Source organism: Genypterus blacodes, unplaced genomic scaffold (assembly GCF_046128005.1).
Source record: "Genypterus blacodes isolate CSIRO-AG114 ecotype Tasmania unplaced genomic scaffold, CSIRO-AGI_Gbla_v1 ptg000052l_1, whole genome shotgun sequence".
Taxonomy (NCBI): domain Eukaryota; kingdom Metazoa; phylum Chordata; class Actinopteri; order Ophidiiformes; family Ophidiidae; genus Genypterus; species Genypterus blacodes.
This window is the reverse complement of record NW_027466864.1, coordinates 2,040,672-2,064,336: the sequence shown is the minus strand read 5'-3', so window position 1 is coordinate 2,064,336 and position 23,665 is coordinate 2,040,672. Positions and strand designations below refer to the sequence as shown.

The window sequence follows — 23,665 nt, the reverse complement described above, 5'->3', positions numbered from 1 at the left end:
TATAGAATGTGTGTCCTTGAATAAGATTGTGCAGACTGAGTTTTTAAGGACAGTGAATAATGTTAGGTGTTCTTTCACAGTGAAAGTTTCCTGAAGGGGTCTTGATGTTACTTTACTTATTTATTCACTTGGAAGAATTGAATTTTTTAAATTGCTTTTCAGTGCTTTAAAAGTTTTCCTGCTTGATGTCTCTCCAATGCTTTCCTGTATGAAGACGAAGCTGCTTTTAAAATCAAATAATTTCCCCGAAAAGAAAAAAAAGATTATGTCCTTGCCAGTAAAATCTTCTTGCGCTTGAGAGTTTAACACGTAACACTTTTGAAAATCTCTGAACTACCTTGATTCTGCACGTTAAAATGTATCCTTCCTTTGAATGTGATTTTCTGAGTGCTTATGATGTAATTATATTAAACTGTGTGGCATTGCACTCGAGACATCTTTTTTATTTCTTCAATGGATAAACCATGTTCATGTCTGTTTTTCATTCTGTGTTTCTACAGAACGGTAAACACCACGAAAATGTGTTCTAGTATAACTTGGAATTTCTAAGGATTGAATCCAGCCCTCACCTCGCCTTCCATCATAGTGGGAAATGGCTAAAGAAAGAAACCAGTCACAAAGCTTCCCACCAGTTTTGTTCCCATCAGACTTCAGTTTGGTTCAGTACACCTTGACCGAGTCCATTTCCTGGCATGAAATCGACCCAGAGTTCCCAAAGAGGCTTGAGGAAACCATTTTGTTGCACTGTTGGATATTTCCAAGTCAGCTCTATTGAAAAGGGTCATGAATAAAACAGAACTTCATCCATAAAAACAACTACAAGCAAAATCGAATACAATCAGAGACTTTGGTGATATTATACGTCACACGGTAGCTGCAACACTGTAATAGACAGAATTCTGCACAGCATCAACAAATGTAGTATAGAGTATAGATGGATGGATATTGTTTCTTTCCATGTAGGCCAGCATACTGTTTGAACAAGACACATTTTTTCTAGACTAGATCGGACTTGGAATAGGTATCAATGTAAAAGTGCCCCTGTTGTCTTGTAAAACACACTCTTGTGTGTGTGTGGGAGAGAGAGCACAATTATTTTTGAGTGAAACACAAAGTGCAACAAGTGGGCAGTCAAGCGTGTGTCCGAGAAGGAGCTGCTCTTAGCAATGGGCCCTGGCATATATGTTGCAGGCTTAAAACACAAAGGTGATAACACATTTTCCCTTAGTGCCTGCGAGTTGGACAGTAAAATGTGTTGAATGTCTCTCAAAAGCTCTTTCTTTGATTGCCACCCATAGTTTCTGTATATTTTTCAGTATCTTCATATCATGAGAGTTTGGTTGTCATTACAAAAATCTCTCTTTCTTTGTGGCAATATTTTCCCTTTGATTTTTTTTAAGATACTTATTTTTAAGATACTTATTACTCGTCATTTTGCATGCAATTCAAGGCAAATTGCATGTAAGTTGGATCACTTGAGAAACACTGCAAATGTTCTATTTCATTCAAGAGTCATGCTCTACTGTTTTCTTTTCCTGACAAGACATTTCACGAAAAATGATTTCATGGTGAAAAGTACTTCTGCAAGAAAACAATGTAATCTATTGGAGATCTGAATTGTGAGATGACTTTTGTCAAAATGTCAGTGCATCCTCAACTGAAGCATCTTGCATCAATGCAATTGGTTGGCTGTAAAATGAATGAGTAAAAATTCAATTATTTTTTACTGGTAGATGATATTGATTTGTTCATGTGTTGCTATCTGTTTGTTTATCCGATGCTCTGGCCTGTGATTACTGTTTTAACTCATTTCTGTCTGTCTGTCTGTCTGTCTGTCTGTCTGTCTGTCCGACTGTCCGTCCGCCCATCCATCTGTCTGTCTGTCTGTCTGTAGCAGGATATTCCAAATGGTAACAGAGTTGATTAGATTTCGAGGCAGAGCATCTGTCTAAAAGTCATTTATTTTCGCTTTCTTTAACATTGCAAGTTGCATTTGCCAACATTTTGTTCTGTTCTGCCATTATGTAAGGCATAATATTGAGGAAATGTCATGATCTTATTTCTTAATTCTGTCCATGTATCCAGCTTACTCACATTTGTTGGCTTAATTGCAGTACAACCATATGATGGCAGTAAAGTGTGCATGTAAACATAGTCATTAATGCATATCTGGCACATTTTAAAAATGCAGCTCCTGTTTGGACAGCAGTTGCATTGAAAGCATCACCAATGTCTCCTTAAGATTATGCAAATTTAGCATTACAGTATGAATAGTTTTTTAAAAGTTACAGTAGGAGATTCAGAAGAGGATGATACAAAACCAACACCAAACACAAGACAATACATATTTTTTTACACATTTGATTTAAAGCTAATAATGGTAAAAGTCTGGTTTTATATTGGCCAAAAACATGAAACAGGACAAACACCTGTAGGGCCTTGATGGAGGTATACCTGATGCATATTGATCTGTCCGACACAGTTCAGATGAAATGCTTTTATATTTTTGTTTGCTAGAGGGAAGCTCTCAATACCCTGCAGCTGAAGCTCAAGCATCAGGCATTTGTGGATTTGAAGCACACCACTGTGCGTTTAGTCAACAACAAAACCCATCAAATCGAGAATGAAGTGTGATTTGAGGTGTGACTACACTTTGTGATGCATTGTGGTCCCCCATTAAACTCCCAAGTGGCGCAGAACTGTTTTGATTTCCCAGCGAGGATATCATAAATCCTGCTGAGTACCTATCTCAAACACAATATCCTGCAATATTTTTCAAATGCAAAAGATAGCAATAGTTCAACAGAAGCTACCCGCTGCAGCACTCTCCTGAGGTTTGTGTTATTCATAAAAGTGTAGATGAGACACACACAGAGCCAGACATCCATGCTGTTTTTGCCAATATTCCCCAGTGGGCTTGACTCTCTGTTCTGCACTCAACAAAGGGAGTGAGCAGATAACAACAGATAAACAAATATCACACTCATAACAGACTCTCATCCAGCGCACTACTTAAAAAAAAAGCACTGTCGGATTTATCACAGTTTGGTAAATTATGCTTTCTTCATCGTCTGTCTCATTGTAACTCTTGGCTCTTGGTTTGAGGAATAGAAAAGATGCAGCATTTACTTACTAACTGTGCGGTGCTGCTTCTTTGCCACCAATAAAGGCAGTAAGAGTTGATATATGAATGTCGCAGGGCTCATTAACCTCAACTGAAGTAAGACTGGGATTTGCTCCTGACAATTTTTCTCACTTAACAAAGTTGAGTCACTTTTCTTGACAGTTTTATCCCCACCGGGTAGACTGCACCAATTTTAATTATCATTCTTTGTCATTAAAACGACGTCTCCTCTCATTTGAAACTAAAGTCCTCCTCAGTGACACATAACTCATACAGAGCTCAGTTACTAAGTCTATTGTTTATATTGTACACAGGATATCTTACTTTCTAACTGGTGAAAGTAGAACCTAGAATAACCTTTAAAACAAAGATGGGAGATGTGTTGTCTTCTGTAAATACAGCTCCAGAGTAATGAACCGCACTGGAGTTTAACATGCACAGTGTTAAGCTCACCTGCTGACTGTTCATATTTAATATTCATATATTACACTTAATTCTTTGCTGATGAAGTTTGCTTCTCTGTTCATGGAGGTTTAACTCACAAGATGATGTTATTTCTGCCTTGACAAAAAGCTATGAGCCTGACAAAATGTTTGTTGAGGAAAAACAACAGAAACTATGAAGGCATGAAGGCAATTGAAGGGAAATTAATGTCCCAGCTCACATCAGGCTGATTTATTACCAATGGATCTCACATTCTCGCTAATTTTTCACGCCATCTCATCTATTACTGTTGGTTTGGGAGCAGTGTGTATGTTTTGTCTGGGTCTGGTAAGTTAGTTAGGAAAGTTCAGAAAGAGCTCTGGGTCGATGTGCATGATATGGTTGCATTAATGCAACGTCACGCTCTCACAGAGTGTGTCTAGAACTCGGGTAGTCTAACAAATTATTTCAAATGACAAATCATGTTCTTATCGCACACATTGAGAGAGAGACACAGAGAGAGAGAGCGAACGAGAGACCCAACTTTTCCACCCAAGAACTAAAAAAAACAACTTTCCAACATGTATTGTATAAAACGGCTATGAAACAGTTGCAGTCAAAACTCTGCACCCTCTTCAAGAAGACATTACGATCATTTGGCTGACGCTTTTATCCAAAGCGACTTACATTACATTTACCACCCTTTCGCAGAGGGGGGAGCAATTGAGGGTTCGGTGCCTTGCTCAGGGGCACCTCGGCAGGGGCTCGAACCGGCAACCCTCAGGTTCCCAATCGGAAGCTCTACCCACTGAGCCACTGCCTCCCGACAACACATTTTGCAAAATAAGCAGAAAGTCAATTCTCCAAGATCGAAGTAATAGACAATTACACCTTCTACTTTTCTTGTTATGGGTCATTGACCTCGTGCTGCATCTTCAATTTTTGTAAAATCTGAATATGCTGACATGCTGATCAATCCCACAATGCTTTGTTCTTGTAAACAATGTCTTCATATTTTAGTGTCATAACAACATTGGATTTACCAAATGCTAATGTGACTCAGCAGTTCTTAATCATACTCAAGAAAAGATAACTGACACAAATGAAATTTTCAAGTGCAGCAGACTCTCATGCAAGCATGCACGCACGCACGCTTGACGCACGCACGCACGCACGCACGCACGCACGCACGCACGCACGCACGCACGCACGCCAAACGCACGCACGCACGCACACAGAGTTGCTCACTCAGCAACAGACAAGACAGCAGCCTCATATCTGGATTGGATGTAATCTAATTGGCACTGATGGGTTGCTTTGAAAATTATTGTCATTATTATTATTTTTTTCTTAAAAAAGACTTTTAAAAAAGGCATTGAATAAGTTATCTCCCTAACCTACTGACCATTGCATCTTATATTATTTGGTGGTACACGGTGTCTCCTGTGCTTCTTCTAACCATCCACCCAAACTCTGAGCGTCTGGGTCCTCGGTTGTTTTCCAGTTCTGCTGGCTGCTTGCCAGAAGGCTGCCCACCCCAGCAGGTCATTGAGTGAGATGACCCGCAGGGCTCCCAGAAATCTCTCTCTCTCTCTCTCTCTCTCTCTCTCTCTCTCTCTCTCTCTCTCTCTATTGTGTTTTTCCAACCTGCAGTTCCTATTGCACACCTGTCAGGATCTGTCTGCTGTGTAAAGCCCTTAGAGACATTGTATGTGATATTGAGTTATACAAATTAAATACGTGTATCAGGATTTTTATTTGCACCACAGGTGTCCTATGTGGACTACACTGTTACCCATAAAGTTGGAATAACAAATCATTCCAACTTAATGGGCAACAGTGTACAAAGTTTATTGTATTGTATTGTATTCTATTCTATTGTATTCTATTCTATTGTATTCTATCTGCATTGTGAGCAAACAATTATTAAGGGAACTGCAGTTGTCAACGCCTGTGAGCATTAAGAAGAACCAGAGCTTCATTAGTGGGAGCAATGTGCTGGCAACTTAATGCAAACTTCTTTAAGGACACACAGAGGGATGTTAACTTGACTGAGACTGAGAGTACACGTGCTTACTTTCTATAGAACAAAGTACAAACTGCATATTCTCTATGAGTGCTTGTGCATCCGATTGCTTCCTGGTGCTTTGGCTGTATTTTGTAGCCTAGAGAGCCAGACTGACAGAATGAGTCATCAAAACGCTCAATCAGTCTGGATATACAGTAATATATCCTCATTACATCAACAAGGTTTACGTTTAGGATAATAAACAACCAGTGTCAAAGGAGCATTAAAGCCTGGTGCCCGCAGAAACAATCTTACAATCTTACAACAAGATTACAGCCCATGTGGTTTGGATCCACAGTGACGCAAAAGCACCTCCATGGATGAGTGACTCGGTGACTGAGGTGTGATGCTTTCATGGACCCAGTAGGCACATTGAGAGCTGCATCTTTGTGGGTGATTGAACAAAGCCATACAGGAGACTTGCTTACTTTAAAGCAGTGGCTAGTAACTTGCTCACAGTAGAAATAGCTTTCTCACCAAGTCAATGGCTCAGCTAATTGATCTAATTTGCATGATGACATTTTTAACTGTAGTTATTCATTTTCAGTTCATGATTAACAGTAACATTTGGTGTTTGGCGTCAGTATTAACCAAACCAAATTCATCCAGGCGCAGACTGTGAATGTTTGTGCTGCTGAACCTTTGACTGATGCATTGTTAGGTGGGATGTGCTCAGTGAGCAGCATGTAATAAAAATAAACAGTCATTATAAATTCACTTTTGGTGCTTCTTCGGCCAACGATACAATCGTGGATAAGTAGTTAATCCCTTCCTGAAAATATGAATCATGGCATTTTCAGCTTCGCCTACCTGTCTACCACATGCAGAGACATTTCTACAATAGAGACATGATTGTATTTTGAAAACAGCGGGATGTAGCTTTGTTTCCAGTGCTCTACCTTTTATGTCAGTGTGATCAAGTGACACATGGAGACTGCAAAACCTTGAAACTTCCAATTACCAAAGCGACGTTTCCCTTCCCAGAAAAGCATCAGAGTAACAGCATGGGCTTTCCCAACTAAGAGCATGGGCTGACTCACATTATACTCCAATGTTTGTATGGGCACATGAAGCCTTGCCAAGCTCGGGCTTCAAAGACAAACTAATGGCAGCAAAGGATTAGTAAAAAAAATTCTCACGACACAACAAAGCACAATTCCCCTATTGGCAATTGAATTTCACATTGGAAAGAGGAAACAAAACACCTGAAGGAAAAGATGTCAGCATGCAAAATGGCGAAAACATTTCTGTGAGCAACTACTGAGCCACCAAATAGATATGCGTTTGGCCATAGGTCTGTAGTACATCTATATATTTTGCGTATTTTCTCCCTGGCATGTCATATTTTCTATCAAGCTGCTCCACAGGGTATAAATGGGAATTTGGTCCATGACTTCAACCTTCTGCAGGAATCAAGAATCTTATCAGTGATATAAGCATATATCAATTTCTGTTCCATGTATCTACGGATTGTTTGCTATTTACTGTGTCACCATGAAAAGGAGCATGTATGAATGTGCATGCGTACACTTAAACACTACATTGGTATCACAGTTACATCTGTTGTATCATGCACACCTTTGGATCTTTTTTCTTCTTGTTTATAACAGGATGTGTGTGGAGGTTTAATGTGTTGCTCCTGTGGTGGCACAAGTGTAGCATTGTTTGCTTAGAGGGTTATTTGTGGGTTCTCTGTTTTGATTTGGCTTAAATATAAAATAATGGCGTATCTCATTTCCAAAACCTGCCTTGCAGACTTGTTGCTGGCAGGGAACAACATTCATCGTGTCGCATCAAGTGTTGTGTTTAGTATTCTGTTCTCTCTCTCTCTCTCTCTCTCTCTCTCTCTCTCTCTCTCTCTCTCTCTCTCTCTCTCGCTCTCTCTCTCTCTCTCTCTCCATGTCTTTGTTGTTGCATCTCTTCTGTATCTTAAATTATTTGTGATAAGTGACCATATCACACACAGGAGAAATCCCGCAATCCCCCAGAAATCCTCCTAATTACTTTTGTCGAAAAGAAATAGCAGAAATAATTCCACACAGCTGTCTGTCTAACAAACACGTGTGTGTTGTGTTTGTTCCTGTGTGTGTGTGTGTGTGTGTGTGTGTCCGTTATGTAAGTTATTAGTTCAAAAGTTGCATGTCTGAGAGTTTGTGATTGACACCATATCCATCTCTGGTACACTTTCTGTCACAGGCACAGCGAGAGGGACCATAACCCTGGTAAAAGATGAAACATTATGTATGTTTACAATTTTGCATTCAGAACTGAGAGCAGATGCATGGCAACAAATGAACTCCTTAGTATTCAGGTCAGGTTTTGCCCTGCTGGCTACAAAAGAGGAAGATGGCTGCGATGATAGCTTTAATTCCATCTCCTTCACTCTACCGCTGAGGTAGAAGCCTTGCCACATTAGTCTGGATGGGCATACCTACTGTCCCCAAGCTCACAGACTAGAATACTGATACACTGATTACAGGGTACTGGTACTTCATTGTTATCAAAAGTGTTTTTCATATGTGTTCTGCATATGTTCTGTATATGATCATGCATGTAATCACTTTTTGTTATTCTTTTTGTTGTTTCTGTGTCATTGTTTCTGTACATCCTTCTGCACTCGCTCTCTGCCTGATGTCATATTTGTATATTTGTGTCATTCAAAATTGCAGCAAGAGTTACTCATTACATGTAGCTGAAAACTCTTGGTTGATTGTTTTAATACCTTCACGAGTCCTTTATTCTAAACTGAATAGAGAACTAAATTCCAGGCATATTACATATAACATATTGATTTGTGTCCCATCCTAAAACAAAACTGGTGGCCCAACATACAGATTGTGTTTTTTCATGTGCATCATTATTTTTTTTTTAATGTCACTCTGTCCTTTGTTAGATGCACACCGACATGTTATATAATGATGGTACAATGGGATGAGTGCTTCCTCACAGCAGACACAGTAATGGTTTGTCATAGCAGGAAAAGCGCAGGTGTTCTAATAACATTCATAATGGCACTGTTCCATTTTGGAGATGCCATTTATCCACCTGGTGCTCACAATGCCAGCAATGAGAAATGTCCATTACAAGTGCATAATAAAGAACATTTCCTGTGTGGAATCATGCAGGTGTCAGCTGCTGACCAGTAACTCTGCTCCTTTGTCACAGAAAAAAGCTCCTTATCGCAAAATCACAGCTCGACATCTCACTGACACACTGATTTAAAGCTTCTCGCAATCTCCATTATGCAGTATGATTAGCTAAAAGCTTTTTCATGTGCAAGATTTTGTGCCTGAGAACTGTTGTTGGTCAATTCTAATTCAAATTTAAACTTTTGCATTAAATGTTTTATAACAGCAATAAAATTACATAACTATGACATAATGGTACTGCTGTGATATACTAGTAAGTACTTCAGGCTGCCAGAGGTGGAAAGTGTATTCATATCATTCCTCAAGTAAAAGTATTCAACACCACAATAGGATAGAAATGCAGTAAATATCTTAATATGCAGACATTTTCACATCTAAAAATGCATCAGCACTATTCTTCCATCATCACACTATGATTGCGCCTCTGGGAACAGCCTTTCTCCAGCGGTTTATAGCTGTTTCATCCATGGCAAGTGCACTTCTCCCAACTATCTGACTTAGCAGCTGAAGAAATATATGTGATATAGCAGATTTCTATTAGAAAGCCCAACAGATTCAAGTTGATAAATTGGATTTTTTTTTTTTACAGAAGGCTGTGTGGTTCAGAGCACATGTGTCAAAACTGATACCATTCAAGGCAGAGAGAGTTCGAAACGACAAACACAAAGACACAGAAGCCCTGCAGCCTCTCAGCTTTGATGGATCTCGTTTAACACCCATTATTTCTGGCCCTTGGCAACCCTAAGGTTACAGATTTTCTATCTCCTCCAGCTGCACCCACACCTGATTGGACAAATCAATGCGCCAATGCTTTATCAATGGAACACACTTGATTTAGCAAATCATCAAAAGCAACAGGAAGAGGTAAAGAGTAAGTACTGGCTCACAAAGACAAATCAGAGCCGCTGAGTGATATAATTTACTTTCAACATATGACAGATGATGAAAAATATTGATGTTTGCATTAGTTTCACTTTAGAGTAATGTGGTTTCCTATGTGCAACCACATGACTTCAGTGTAGCCCAATCAATCATTCCTTCAACCCAGGGAGCCCCTTTATTCCAGTGAATGCTCTAAATTTGCCATAAGTGAGTGTGAATTTGTATCATTTGTGTGAGAAGTATCTATTAGACTGTAATAAACTGATGACCTGTCCATTCACTATATTGATGAGTTGATAAAATATAAAAATGAAAAGATAGACCAAACTCTTAAGAGTATTAGTAAATTTGTAATGATTTTAACAACTGCCATCACCGCGGGAGAAACCGCTCATTGAAGGGCGGAGCCTCATCATCATGCATCACTGCAATTCATCTCACAGGATATTGCTCAATCTATGAACATTCATCACTACATGACACATCCAAACATTATGGCCTGTTTGATCCAATAAATGCTTCTAATGCAGTATTTTCAGAGGAAGTTTGCATGCTTGTTTGCTTGGCCCATTTGACTTCACTGTCCTTCTCCCTGTCTAAGAATGAGATAAGTTATTTGATACAGTTCTTTATGGTTAAAAACAAACCCAAAGTCAGTGTAATTCCTCATATTCAGATGAAGATAATATGCTGGATATTGAATATATATGTGAAAAGTTTCTCTGGGCCACAGGTGTCAGGGATCCACAGAGGTAATTTCATGCATCAGGTTGCAGGACATAAAAAGCAATAAAGGGGACTGTGCAGAGTGCCAGGATGTGCCAATCCACTTCTTCTGGTATGTTTTTGGCTGGCGGCTCATAACATCCCCCCTCATGGATACAAAGAATAACCCAAAACCATACAGGTGAGTGAGTTAGGGGTTGATTGGAAGCTGCTAACCTCAGGTACCCTCACCCCTTTTAAGAGCAATAGTCTCTTCAAGCATTTACATGTTGTATAAAATTATCAATCTTAATTTTTCTGATTTCCCAAGGGCTATGTTCAATTCGATTCAATTTCATCCACAGATAACCATAGTTTTTCACAAGAATGGGTAACCAGTGACAGATGGATAAGGCAATAATTGAAATATAACCTTTCAGGCAGACAGCCCCATTGTCAGATGAACAACAAAATCCTCTTGGAGTGAGAAATTGCCGGTGTGTTATTTCTCATACATTTTAATAGAATGCGGTAAGTCTGAGATCTTTTCCCATGTGCCACTCACTGCATCACTCAGTCTGAAGTGCAGGTGCTTAAATCAGGCTGTGTTGATCCTCCGTATCACAAATAAGGATCTGCTGTAAGCTATGTTCTCCAACAATGAGCACTTCTCAGAACACGGAGCCTTTTGTCACAGCCAGTTAGATATAATATGCCCCCTCTTGCTGATACACATCAACAAGTATGGACCGGCCTAAGCTAGGGGGATTGGAAAAATTGTTAGTGAGAGCATTGTGTCATATCCGCAGCTCTGATGGATGAGTTTTGACAAGCTTATTATCACCGTAGAGCCACAGAACAGAGGAAAATTCAACTGACACAGCGTGAACTTGCTCCTCTGTTAACAGTGTTGGACAGCAGGCAGTGTCATGAAGTAGATTAATGTTGTTGCGTAGGTAGTTGAAGGGCTTTATCAGCTGTGCGCTGGTGTGGTTATTCAGAGTAATGTGTTCCATGGGATTTCAATAATAAGCTGCCCTACACAAATGTTCATTCATTATTTTTCACAAGGATGTGTCTGTTCACAGTGACCTCCCAGATTGATTGTGTGTTTTACAGCCTTGTTGTAAGCAAGTTCTGGGTATCTTAGATTACTTTGGTTAGTTTTAATTTCTTTACTGTAATGTATTCACAGATTATAAACATCTTCATCTGCAAACAAATATCTGTCCAGGTTAATTCTTTTAAGTCTGAGGTGGGATGCAGTCTTGCTCTCTGCAGGGCTGACCTATTTCAATTATTGATAGCTACTACAGTCAACTGGTTTAGAGAAGGTCATCTCTGCAATTACTTCCTTCTGATAGCCTGCTGTAATTCCCTTTACATTTGCAGCCTATCCACAGTTCTGCAGCAGTTGCTCTGTTGAATGATTTAGGCCTCCTATGCCTTAGAGTGTATCCTATTATAAACACCTAATCTATCTATCTATCTATCTATCTATCTATCTATCTATCTATCTATCTATCTATCTATCTATCTATCTATCTATCTATCTATCTATCTATCTATCTATCTATCTATCTATCTATCTATCTATCTATCTATCTATCTATCTATCTATCTATCTATCTATCTATCTATCTATATAATGTATCACATGTGCTGTGCCAACGCTCTATTGTCAAGACCAACATTCCCGGATAGTCACGTGATCCCGCCTCCCTCCAATCACGGTGCTCAGATCGTTTGACGCAGCAGATTCAAAGTTGGCAGCTCGTTTTCGGTGTATTGACGCAGGCTTGGTTCTGTCTGTGTTTCTAACGTAAAAGCTTTTAAATTGGGTCTATAACTTCATGATTTCGTGTAACTAAAGTGAGTTTTCACCAGCGGAATGGATGGAAAAGTTATCGGACCAGGACCGTACAGGGCGACAAAGCTGGTGAGTGTGTGTAATTTATGCGAGCTAATGTTAGGTTATAGTCCACTAAATACAACTCGGTGCTTGGTTATCGGTTTGTACCCTTATTCTTTATTCCTCTACACGTTGACATAAACACTCTCAACACCGTCTTATCTACAAATGAAAGACAACAACAGTGATTGAGTCCAACCTTTAACATTAAAGGGCGATGCAGCTCGATACATAAATCAGTTATATATCGCGACAAACGCCGCCACAAACTCCGGATAATGTAGGAGTAATTGGCTTTAATAGAACAGCTAAATCACGAATATACTTCAACCAACTTGATTATTTTAGTTTCAAACTTGTGAAATGAGCTCTTCTTCACTTGTTGATTCAAGTCTCTGGTATGCGCTGATTCATTGCCATGTATTGTGCTGCTTCTACTATATGGCAACTAATATTGACCCACTTTCCATTAAATTATGCACTATGAGAAGTATTTGCATTCAACAATATTACAGCAAATACTTTTATACGTTTAACAGGTTAAGATTGTAATTGTCCATCCTCTGTTTCACATTCAACTGATCTTGTTGTCAAGGAAGAAGGTGCAAAATGAACAAAACCCCAATGATAACTTCTTTCCACATATATATAATATTTATCATTATGCCATTTATATACTGCCTTTGGATATGTTTATATATGAATCACTCATAATCACTTACAAAATGTGGAGGACGTGAAGATTAGAACATTTGGACACTGCAATTGGATAATCTATCACTTATATTTACATAAGATTACGTCAGATAACAGCATCCATTTAATTATTCTAACAGTCACGCAAGACCTTTGAGAGCCAGTGTTGATTCAAAGTCATATTCATTAATATCCTCCCTGATTTACATACTTGCACTTACTTACTTACAGTTATTCAAACAATTAAGTACTGTTCTCATTGAATTGGCACAATAACCAATGAAGTAAATCATGTTCATCAGAATGGATTATATTTCCACTCAGTTGAATATTTTAGTACCGAAATACATAAAGGTGTTTTTGTTGTGTAAATCACAAGAAAAATGGTTCATTCAGCTGTGAAAAGCTTTCAGGCACATATTTCAGAAACTATGTTGATGAGGTATTGTGTAATGGTTGATAAATTGCTTGTCAAGTAAATCTTACTTAGGAAGGTGAGGTTCCAGCTTCAATGACGCGAGGAATGTGGTCTTAAGGCCAATATCCGGGCTATTTATCTTGTTTTTTGCGATTACATCTCCTGCCATGAGAAAATGAAGAAATAGGTTTGTCCAGAAGCTCTGCTACAGCAAAATGAGAAGGAAAACACTGTCAGAGATGCAGTGTTTAAGTGCATAAGTATCAGACTTATTCAGGCTGTACAATACTGTCATTATCTGTGTCATGCAGTGGAATGAGACCATCAAGCTGTTCCGTGGAGGTTTGCCCCTCAAGAGGCACTGGGCGCATTTCCGCTGCTATGACTTCAGTTTCACAGGATCGGAGGCCGTGGATTATCTGCACGAGCTGCTGGGGCGAAACCACAACTTTGGTCCGGAGGTTACTCGCTACCAGACTCTGCAGCTTCTCAAGAAGTTTCTGAAGGCCCACGTCGTTGAAGACATCAAGGGACGCCACGGCACAGAGGACTTTGAAGACAGCGGTCAACTGTACAGGTAGGGACAACGTGTTAATTGTCAGGTAAAAGGTTTGAGAAGAAGGGTGCTTGTTTCAGGTTAACCAAGGGTTTGCTGCTTTTTCTCTGGTCATTGGTGATTAACTCTCTTTGGGCCTTTGTATTAAAAGAATAGAATAGAAATGAAACCTGTGATTGGCATTCGTCACTAAACTAAGTCAAGAAAAGACAAAATGGACAAGACTTTCTCAAAGAACAACACAAATTGAAGCTTCTTTGTTTAGTGATTCCTGTGCTGAGTGTGTTTCTATGCGGTGTTCTTTCTTTACAGGCAATAAGAGAAGCTGTTTCTCAATCATTATCCACATTTTCTACTGTGTGTTTGTAGTCTGTATGTGCCACCTTAGTTCCTTTTCACCATTGAGGTAGCGTAGCATGGAGGAGAGGTGTTGTTGCCATGGTTACCGTCAGGTTAATCCACCTTGCACGCTGATTTATTTTTTTGTGCCCTGGTTCAACTGGCACTGTTTTGGAAGCGTGCTGATATGTGATTTTAACGGACCCCCGACAGCCAATCAGTACTGTGCCTTTCAGCCGAGTCTCGCTGTTGTGCACTTTTGCTTTCTTGAAAAAAGTAAGACGGCATTTCTTGGCACTTTGTCCAATTACTGACCTCAGCTGGGGTTCAGCAGCAAACTGTGCTTGCTGTGCTCTCTGATCAACATGGATTAAAGACTAAATTAGGACACTCTGTCTAGCTTGTTCTAAAACAAGTCAGAACAGAACAACATACCTTTTCCTTCAAAACAAAAACCAAGAAATGGAAAAGGTGGACGATGGGTGTTTCTTCAGCATAGTGTAACATTTATAACCATTTTGCTCAGCCCTCTTGTTTTGTGCTTTTAGGTTTCCCATGCTGTCCCCCCTCAAGTCTTTTCCAACAAGACCTCCGTTCAGAGACACCAGTGACCTGCCCAGACTCATCCGCTGGGACGACTACGAAGAACTGCCCTTGCAGGAGAACACTGCATCCACAAAGTCTGCTATCTTGGTGAGAAGGAGGCAGACATCTTTCAGACCCGTCGTGCACTGTATTTCTTGTTGCAATTCTAAAAGTAGGGGGCTGCTGAACATCGTTGACTTGTTTCCACTTGTTTGTTTCCGTGTCTGATCAGAGTTCACAGTTCTGGAATAAGAGGCACAGCGTCGCTATCGGCGATGTGCATGAATGCAAACTTATACGCAGAAAGGAGATAACTCCAAAACAAGTGGACCACATCTGGAAATCCATGACAATCGCACAGTGTGTAACCTAACAACTCAAAGCTTACTACACAATTCCACAGGTCGTAGCTTGTGTCCACGTGTTTGACACCAACAACCTGTGCTTTTTCAGTTTGCAGAGAGTTCTGGGCCTAAAGACACTAGAAGGAGTGTTGGACCCAACACTTGTGAAATCCAAGCATGTTGTTCACAACGTGTTCAGTGTCAATAAGATGGGCATTGTTGTTTTGGAGAACAAAGCTGGTATAATGCATTGATTCACACATGAAAGGAAAAGATCATATCAGAACTGATTTTTGAAGGTTATTGTGCTTGTTGTTGGGTTGTGACTCGGCTCTTTCTTCTCCAGAGGACCTCCCCTACTGGGTCGTGTCGGCAATGAAATGCCTCGCCAACTGTAAGTAAAAACTCCTCTGTGGACTCTGGAACTGTTTTGATTTGTCCATCAAGTATATTGGCAATAATGGCTGCAAGAACACGTTAAACCTCTAAAATAACCAGGAGGCTTTGAATGAATCATCAGATACTAATTTACTTGCTTCAATTTTTTGCATGTGTGCGATATTGGTAAAATTGTGGAGAACCATTTAATGCATAAAAGTGTGGCCTATTTTCACACATTGGTATGTTATAGAATTAAATATGCTTTACCATACCTGCTGTTAAGTGATTAGTATTTACAAACTGTGCAGTATAAATGAAAATTAAATGCAGTATAATCTCGTATTTTGAGCCACACAACTCTTTTGGCTTTTTGTGTGAGGAGCTCTAACTGTGTGCATCTTCATTCTTCATCTTCATCTTCAGGGCCGAAGGGCAATTTGGGTAAGCAGCCCGTGTACCCAGGGTTTGAGAGAGATGTCCTGAAAACGGTAGCAGATTACTTTCAGAGGCTCAAAGAACCTCTGCTTACCTTCCGTCTCTATGAGGTCTTTGTCAACATCCTCAGTAAGTGCAACATAATGAATTCCACAGCAAAGTCTGTGCCCTGCCATGGAGAGAAAGGTCTTGTATATGTGTGTCATGTATGCCCTCTCCTCTCCTCTCCTCTCCTCTCCTCTCCTCTCCTCTCCTCTCCTCAGGTCTACTGCAGGAGCAAGCTGTAGCAGCTGAGGCTCTTCAGGTCAGCTGCCTGCTACTGCCACCGCCGAACCGAAGACGCCTCCAGCTTCTGTTGCGCCTCATGGCTCGGGTCTGCCAGAATCCACACCTGCCGCCACTCAACGACACCATCGCCACCCGCACATTGGTACATATATATGTCCAAATAATTTACCGCAAACCCTTTATACTAAATCTAAACGTTGCACATGTGAAACTGGGAACCTAATATTCATGGGGCTGGTGTGGCTCACTACTACAGGCATTACAATTTCATCCCCACATCTATTGCCTCATTCAATCCAGCTCTTTCTTTTTTATATTCCCGTATGAATTGAAACCCTGCTGGTTAATTGCCACACTTTTCTCTTGTTGCGCTCGTCTTTCTCGTCCTCCATGGCTGCCTCACCTTGACCCAAAACATTCTAGGCTGAATAATAATAATAAAAAGATGTGTTCATGAAAATAGAATATGTTGTATTCAGCCACACGCCTCATGGTCAACTCAAAATTCCATACACACAATCGTTCCGTTTACACTCCTCTTGCTGCGGCACATCACTCCTCTGTGCACAGAAGCAGAATGTGTCACTCAAAAATTAATCTATGATCCAACCTTTTTTTAAAAAAAAGCTATTATCTTCTATTTGCTTTCATCTGTAGTGAGCTTGTTGTGTTTTATCTGGTCTTCATAAAAAGGCCAGCACAAGGGTCCGGCCCACAGTGTACTGAACATTACAACCTTCACAAAAGTACTCTGTTTTGCTGGATTGCGTGTTACATTGCATTGTGTGTTGTGTTATTATCTGATTCATTTAAGAGTCTTCAGAACAGATAAATTAGCAAACTGAATATTTGATCAGCCTCTCAAATTGTGTTCAATGATTATTTTATCAAGCCATCTAGATCTCACTACTGCCACTAAGTTTTATGGAGATATTCTTTGATGCGAGGTTTAAATTGTGTACAGAGAACCTCCAGCAAATGTTTAATGTCATGAAAGTGTAACTCATGGTCGTTGTGGCTCTCGTCTAGATGGTGCAGATGTTCTCTCACTGTGTTCTGGGCTCGGTGGAGGAGATGGACCTGGATGAGCTGCTGGCCACCAAACTGGTGACCTTCATGATGGAGCACCACAACACCATCTTTCAAGTGCCTTCCAAACTACACAACCAGGTTGAAGAGCATCTCTCCCACCTCCGAAGAGTTCAGGTCAGTCCCCCGTCTACAATTTCAATCTATCGGGGGGATTTAGAAAACAGTATTAATTAAATCAGACTTCTTTATGAATTTATTCATGAGCACAGATCAGGTGTGTGAGAGAGTGAGAGCTTCAGTTCTCTTTTTGTGTTTTGTTTGCCCGTATGAATACAGACTTTATTAGCATGACCTTGATAACAGATCGTGCAAATTCATGATAAATTCTTACTTGTTTTCTGGTTGATAGCACATCCTAGGATACTCATGGCAATTGTTTCTACAAAAAGGGCAACAACTGTCTGAAAACACAACATTTTGTGCCCAATTGTGCCTCTTAGTGTGTTAACATCATTGCTGTTGGTTGGCGGATCAGTGTTGAACACAGAAAATGCTCACAGTCGTCATGTTATTTACAACATTTTCTATTTCAGTCCAGCAGTGGAAGAATATGCCTGTAGAGTGTAGATGAACCTGAGATTTGTTCTTTTCATTTAAGTGTTCTAAGGATCACAGGGGAGTTGCCAGCCAGCCAGCCACTAAGAAACGTTTTAATCTCAAAGCAAGGAGAGATGGAAACATAACAAACATCTCTTCATTAATGCTCAAAATCAAGTTGACATTTATTAAATGTTATAAAGAACTGTTCCAGCTTTATACTTCTGCTCTCTGGACAACATTTTATGTGCTACCTGAGTCATAATACAGCAATTGCGATTCATTCCATTTCTATCCAAAACTGCAACACCAATACAGAGAGAATCCAAACCAGAGGACTAAATACTAAAGCTAATGTGTGTTTCTGAAGCCATTACACTTTGGTCTGCAAGGTTTCTGAGGATGCTGTTGACAGCATCTTGTTATCTACAGAATGTGACGCCTAGTTTTTGGAGGCGGCTGTTTTTATATCTGCTCTAAATACAACAATCGTGACAAACTAAGTGAATTCGGAACAATGTAACTGATATCACATCATATATGTATAAAGATACCGCACATGCTATACCTGCTCTCTCCATTGATAGATCTCCTTTGTTCCTTCCACCAGATTAAATACGCAGGCTCAGACACAGACTTCAGTGCGTCTCCGGCGTTTTGTAAACAGATCAGCAGAGTGGAGTGCGAAGAGCAGATGGTGATAGGTACCCAGACACCCCTGCAGGAGCTGCTGGAGGGCCTGATCGCCGACAAAGAACTCCCCGCCAAGGACAAGCGGAAAAGACTCAAACAGGTACGCGCACAGAAAAGTGATTCACAAGTTGAAGCAGGGGATTTGTTACTACCTGCTGATTCAGACGGCAAGGGGTTTGAACCTTGAGGAGAGGCTTTTGCAGAGGCGGTTAAGGCAGAAGTGTGGCAATGAAATTGATTCCCCAACGTGCTGCTGTCGGACCGCATATATTAAGAAACCTGAGCACTCACTGCAACTCCAGGTTTGTTCATTTCCTCATGTTTTTTTTTTTTTAAACTTCAAACGAGCAGGATGTAACCGAAGGAAATACATAAAGATGACACGTGTAAAGTGCGGCGTTGCGTTCTAGCCGCTAGCTAAGATGTATAGAAGGGCGGTCAATGAAGCTGTGAGAAAGTCGCTGCCAACCACTGAGCTGTAGCAATCAATGCATTTTGTCATTCGGACGTTACAGGTAGGGAACATTACGTGCGTTACTGCCAGAGGATAGTGGGAGGAGCCTATTTAGCAGTGGGAATCAAGCTGTTTTTAAAGCCAGCTGTTTTTAAGCCTTGACTATCCAAGCTATCTTCACGTCCGACGTCTTTGTTGAAGCCCAGTCGGAGGTGTTGTGTGATGACGAGCTGACGGAGGAAGAAAAGTCTTTGCTCTGCTTCTTTTTCTTCTTTTTTTTTTTTGAAGATGTGGTCTGATTGTCCGTTCAAGTGTGATGTCGACGCATGAATGATACACGTGAAGGTTGTATAAAAAAGAGACTTAAACCTCAATTAGAGACGCTATTGATACTAGATGACCTTTGTGTCTTCTCAAATATGGTAATATGGTCTGGTAATTGCGTGACATTCTAACTTACAATAATAATAATAATTAAAATAGAATCCCAGACGACCTTTTCAAATATCAGTCCTCCGGCAATATGGCATAAAACTGTGAGTTTGTTCGAAATATGATTGCATTTGCCTCAATCAAGTGTCTCACAGAGGCGCTAAACTTTTCTCAGTATTTGTATCAGTCAGTAAAACTCACCCCCTCCTCCTCCTCCTCAGTTCCAGAGGTCTTACCCTGAGGTCTACCACCATCGATTCCCCACGGCGGAGAGCAAAGCTGCCGTCATACCCGAGAAAACCGCACGACTCAAACCTCATCTCATGCTCCTTAACCTCAAGAAACCCTTCCAGCCTTTCCAGAGGAGCTGGAGCTTCAGGGCATAAGCTGGTAACATTAACCCCATAAGCCCCTCTGTGGATACACACACATCTCAATCTGTGTGGCTTCAGAGACGGAGAGGTGTGTGTGTGTGTGTGTGTGTGTGTGTGTGTGTGTGCAGGAATCTCTGTAGCCACAGTGTCGGTCAGCAATGATTTACCACATTTACATTTGATTTTGTAGCAAATACACTGTTAAACAAAGATAATATTTTGATCATTTCTGTATTGGTAGAATACTTGAACAGTATAAAGTAGATAACAGGTCGGTCCACTGATGTTTCTTAAAATGGTACTGAAATTAAGTATAGGTTTATTTTTCTACTAAAATGTGTATTGAATAATCGTTTATACCCTGTTGCTAATTTGATTGACATACATTTCAACAATGTATAAGACCTATTGGGTCATTTTAAAATGATAAGACTGTTCGTGGTCCAGGAACGACCTGAGCCACCAACTGATCCTTAAAGAGAAATGCTGGAACTAATGCACTGAATTTAGTTTGATTACTGTGTATTTTTTTTAACGGACTTATATTGGCATTAGTCAGTCCAATTGATTACTTGATTGAAGTTGATTACATCAGTTCACGAATGCAAAGATGCATTTCATTACATTAAACATTTTTTACTGTATTTAGGCAATTCAAACCCTATTTTAAAATCTGCCCATATTTTAATAACCTGTGTTAATCTGCCAGTCAAATATCAAACATATCAATGTTTGATGAGAAAGTGTTCTATGTTATTGTTTATGCAAAAAAAAGAAAAAGATCATTACAGCTTGAATATTTTTTATTTAAGCTTTTTAGATTAATATGCTGAATCCTGGTCTCAACCCAGAATCCTGAATTCTTCCTGTGATAGGAATGAAAAGGATGCACTAATTTATGAAATGTCACGCCCCATCCTCTGTCTCCTTCTCCTCTCATATCTCACTCGATGGGTACTCTTCTAGTGCGCACTTGTAAAACGACTCATTTCACGTTTTTAATTGTTGTTAGTTTTAATATGTTTGTTTTTTCTTAACGGTACATATTTCAATGTCACTTGTTTTATTGTTCTCTGTGTATTTTGTCTTTCCATTTCCCGGCTGTACTGTCTCGTCTGAAACTGGAAGTCTTTCTATCACATAATCTGACATGTGATTGTTGTTACGTGCAGATGTTTCTATTCCCTTTTACACTTTAACACTTTTGAATGTGGATAAATGCTGGAATAACTGTTACCCCTCTTTGAGTTGCTGCTCTGGGTGCTGGAATACTTAAAATAATGTTGAATCATGCACAAATTCTGGTGGTTTTATAGATGTTTGTTTGATGTAATGTCTTACAAAAAGGGAACAATGTTCTGATGTAACTGAAACAGCTTAATGAGCGAGCTGCATCTGAATACGGTGTGATATTCTGTGTATGGAACAACAATAAATGCTGATGCTGGAAGTCATGGACAAACCACAGTGTGACAAAAACACATTTTTTATCGGTAACATGAGTGTGAGATGACGGATTGAGGGAGGAGGCATATAATATAGACCAAGGATTATATAGACCCACCATGCATTAATGAGCTATAGAATACTTGAGGCAATGACATACGCGACGATGCTCCTGAGAGTTCCATGACGATGGCTGGTGTGTTTGAGTGGGAAATCAATGAATACGACCAGAAACGGTGTGGGGCGATAAGGGGGAGATGTGATTCATAGCATTGGAAACGGAATTATGAGAAGACGGAGGTCAGAGCTCTTCAGATTATTAGGATGTGTGGACGGTACTTGATTGGTGCCTTGGTTAACGATGTAATTATATAGGGTTTTAACATGACACATTCCTGATTGGTTTTTATGTACACACCGTTGTTTGAGCTTTGAGGATAGACCCATTGTAAAACGGATGGGAATGAGATTTGCAGGTTCCCTCATGGGAGATCCTTAAGAATAAAAAATAGACACTCAGATGTCGAAGATAGGAGGACAAAGGATGACACAAAGACACTACACCCCCTGTAAATGTTCCATTGTGTGGCTGAACGGTGTCAGCCATTTATCCTCACAGTCAGATGGTTCTATTTTTCCCTTGACATCTGAGTTTGGCTTCTGATTACGTTACAAATTAACAGAATTTATGACTGTGGCCCACATCATTGCTAACATGCAAATGTGGCATTAGCCTCTGACTTCCCATGCTGTCACCCCATCATTTTTCTGACAAATAGCTGATGGTCCTTAATTTGTTTTTGAAATCATTAATTCCTCAACTGCAAATACGAAATAATTTTTGCAAGTATGTTAATGTGGTATTTGTGATAGTTGTGAGTCCAGGATTAACTGACTGACTAGGAGCATTGGCAGACTTTTGACACTTGCCTTACTGACTGCATGTGTCTGACAACAATTAATCAGAAATCTTGTTTGTTCACTCATGGTGCTTTTTCGCAAAAGTAACAACTGAAAAAGCAAAAGGGCTACAGGTGACAGATGTTTAGTCCATCAAAACAACACAACCTTGATCTCAGACTTGTCACTTTAATCACACTGTCCAATGTATTTGCCAACTTGACTGACTGAGAAGGAAGTGATCTTGTGGAGAAAAGGGGAAAAGGAAGATTATTGAATGACAGCAAACAGAATGCAATAAAGGATGCATCCTATACACACAGGTGTATGTGTCACACACAACACAACAAAACACAACTGGGGTTGATGTGTAAGAGTAACAAGGGTACAACTTTGATTCACAGGATTATGCAATGATTATGTGCTCCATTTACTGTAGAGTTAAAAAATAGAATTTTGGTTTAGTCTTTCAGTTTCAATGATTACTTAATTGCTGCATTTAAGTAAATTATAGTGTAAGGGTATAAAGCAATAAAAGTGGGACATTTTACTAAAGACAAGGTACTAAATGCCTCAAATCGTTTCAAATGTACAATAATCAGCAGCACACAGTGAAGAAACAAACGTACTTGAACCATATTGTGAAAAACGCATTGTTTTCAGGGAGGATTAAAGCTTCAGAATAAAGCGTACCTGTATTTGATATGAGATGAATTTATGCATCCAAATTGTTGACCTTTTGAATTATTACACAATACCTTGGCTTGAAAATGTCAAAGTCAAGCTGAATTTTCAAAGGGCTCTCTCAGCTGTTCAGACTTGGAGAATAATTTGGGGGGTAAAATTGGTTTCTTTGGATATTTCAGTAATTGGCAAGCAATATGAGGGAGACACAAAGGTGCATGCTGAACAATTCTACCGAGTGTCACATTATTACATGAATTTTCCAGTGTGACATTGTTGTATAATTGGCTGTACCGGCAGAGCGAGTGACCTGTTCTTGCTGTTCTGAGGTTAATGTCCCATGAAGCATTCTCTTTGCTTTTGCACGACTCTTACTTTGTTTTTCGTACCTGAGTCAAAAGGTGTCTGTGTATGTGTCGGTACCACTAAATGAGGTAAAGTGAGGTCAGACTAGGTTAGGTTTTTCATGCAAAAATCAAAGTGTTGTTGAGCAAGACACTGACGCCCTAACCTGTTCCTGATGTGCCGCTCCTTGTAAGTCGTGTCCCTGCTGTCAGCGTGTGAATGGGTGAATGTGAGGTCATTGTAAAGCGCTTTGGAGAATAGCACTATATAATTACAGTCCATTTACCGTCCATTTATTATCCAACATTTTGCTCGTGCGTCATTGCCTTACACCTTTCCTCTCCATGCAATCCATTAAAAAAAAGAATTAGGCAGACCTTTATTTAAATCCACACTTTTTGGT

At 39.9% G+C, this 23,665-nt stretch overlaps 1 protein-coding gene across 1 annotated transcript; it reads left to right on the top strand.

Annotated features, from left to right (window-relative positions):
• The first annotated feature begins 12,110 nt into the window (after positions 1 to 12,110).
• LOC143000877 (DEP domain-containing protein 1B-like) lies at positions 12,111 to 20,909 on the top strand. The gene is made up of 11 exons (XM_076150348.1): positions 12,111 to 12,290; positions 13,689 to 13,954; positions 14,821 to 14,965; positions 15,090 to 15,217; positions 15,311 to 15,441; positions 15,548 to 15,595; positions 16,006 to 16,146; positions 16,281 to 16,447; positions 17,335 to 17,511; positions 18,545 to 18,727; positions 19,735 to 20,909. Exons 1-11 carry the CDS (start codon positions 12,243 to 12,245, stop codon positions 19,897 to 19,899), a joined length of 1,599 nt encoding a protein of 532 aa, XP_076006463.1. The 5' UTR covers positions 12,111 to 12,242; the 3' UTR covers positions 19,900 to 20,909.
• The last annotated feature ends 2,756 nt before the right edge of the window (positions 20,910 to 23,665 follow it).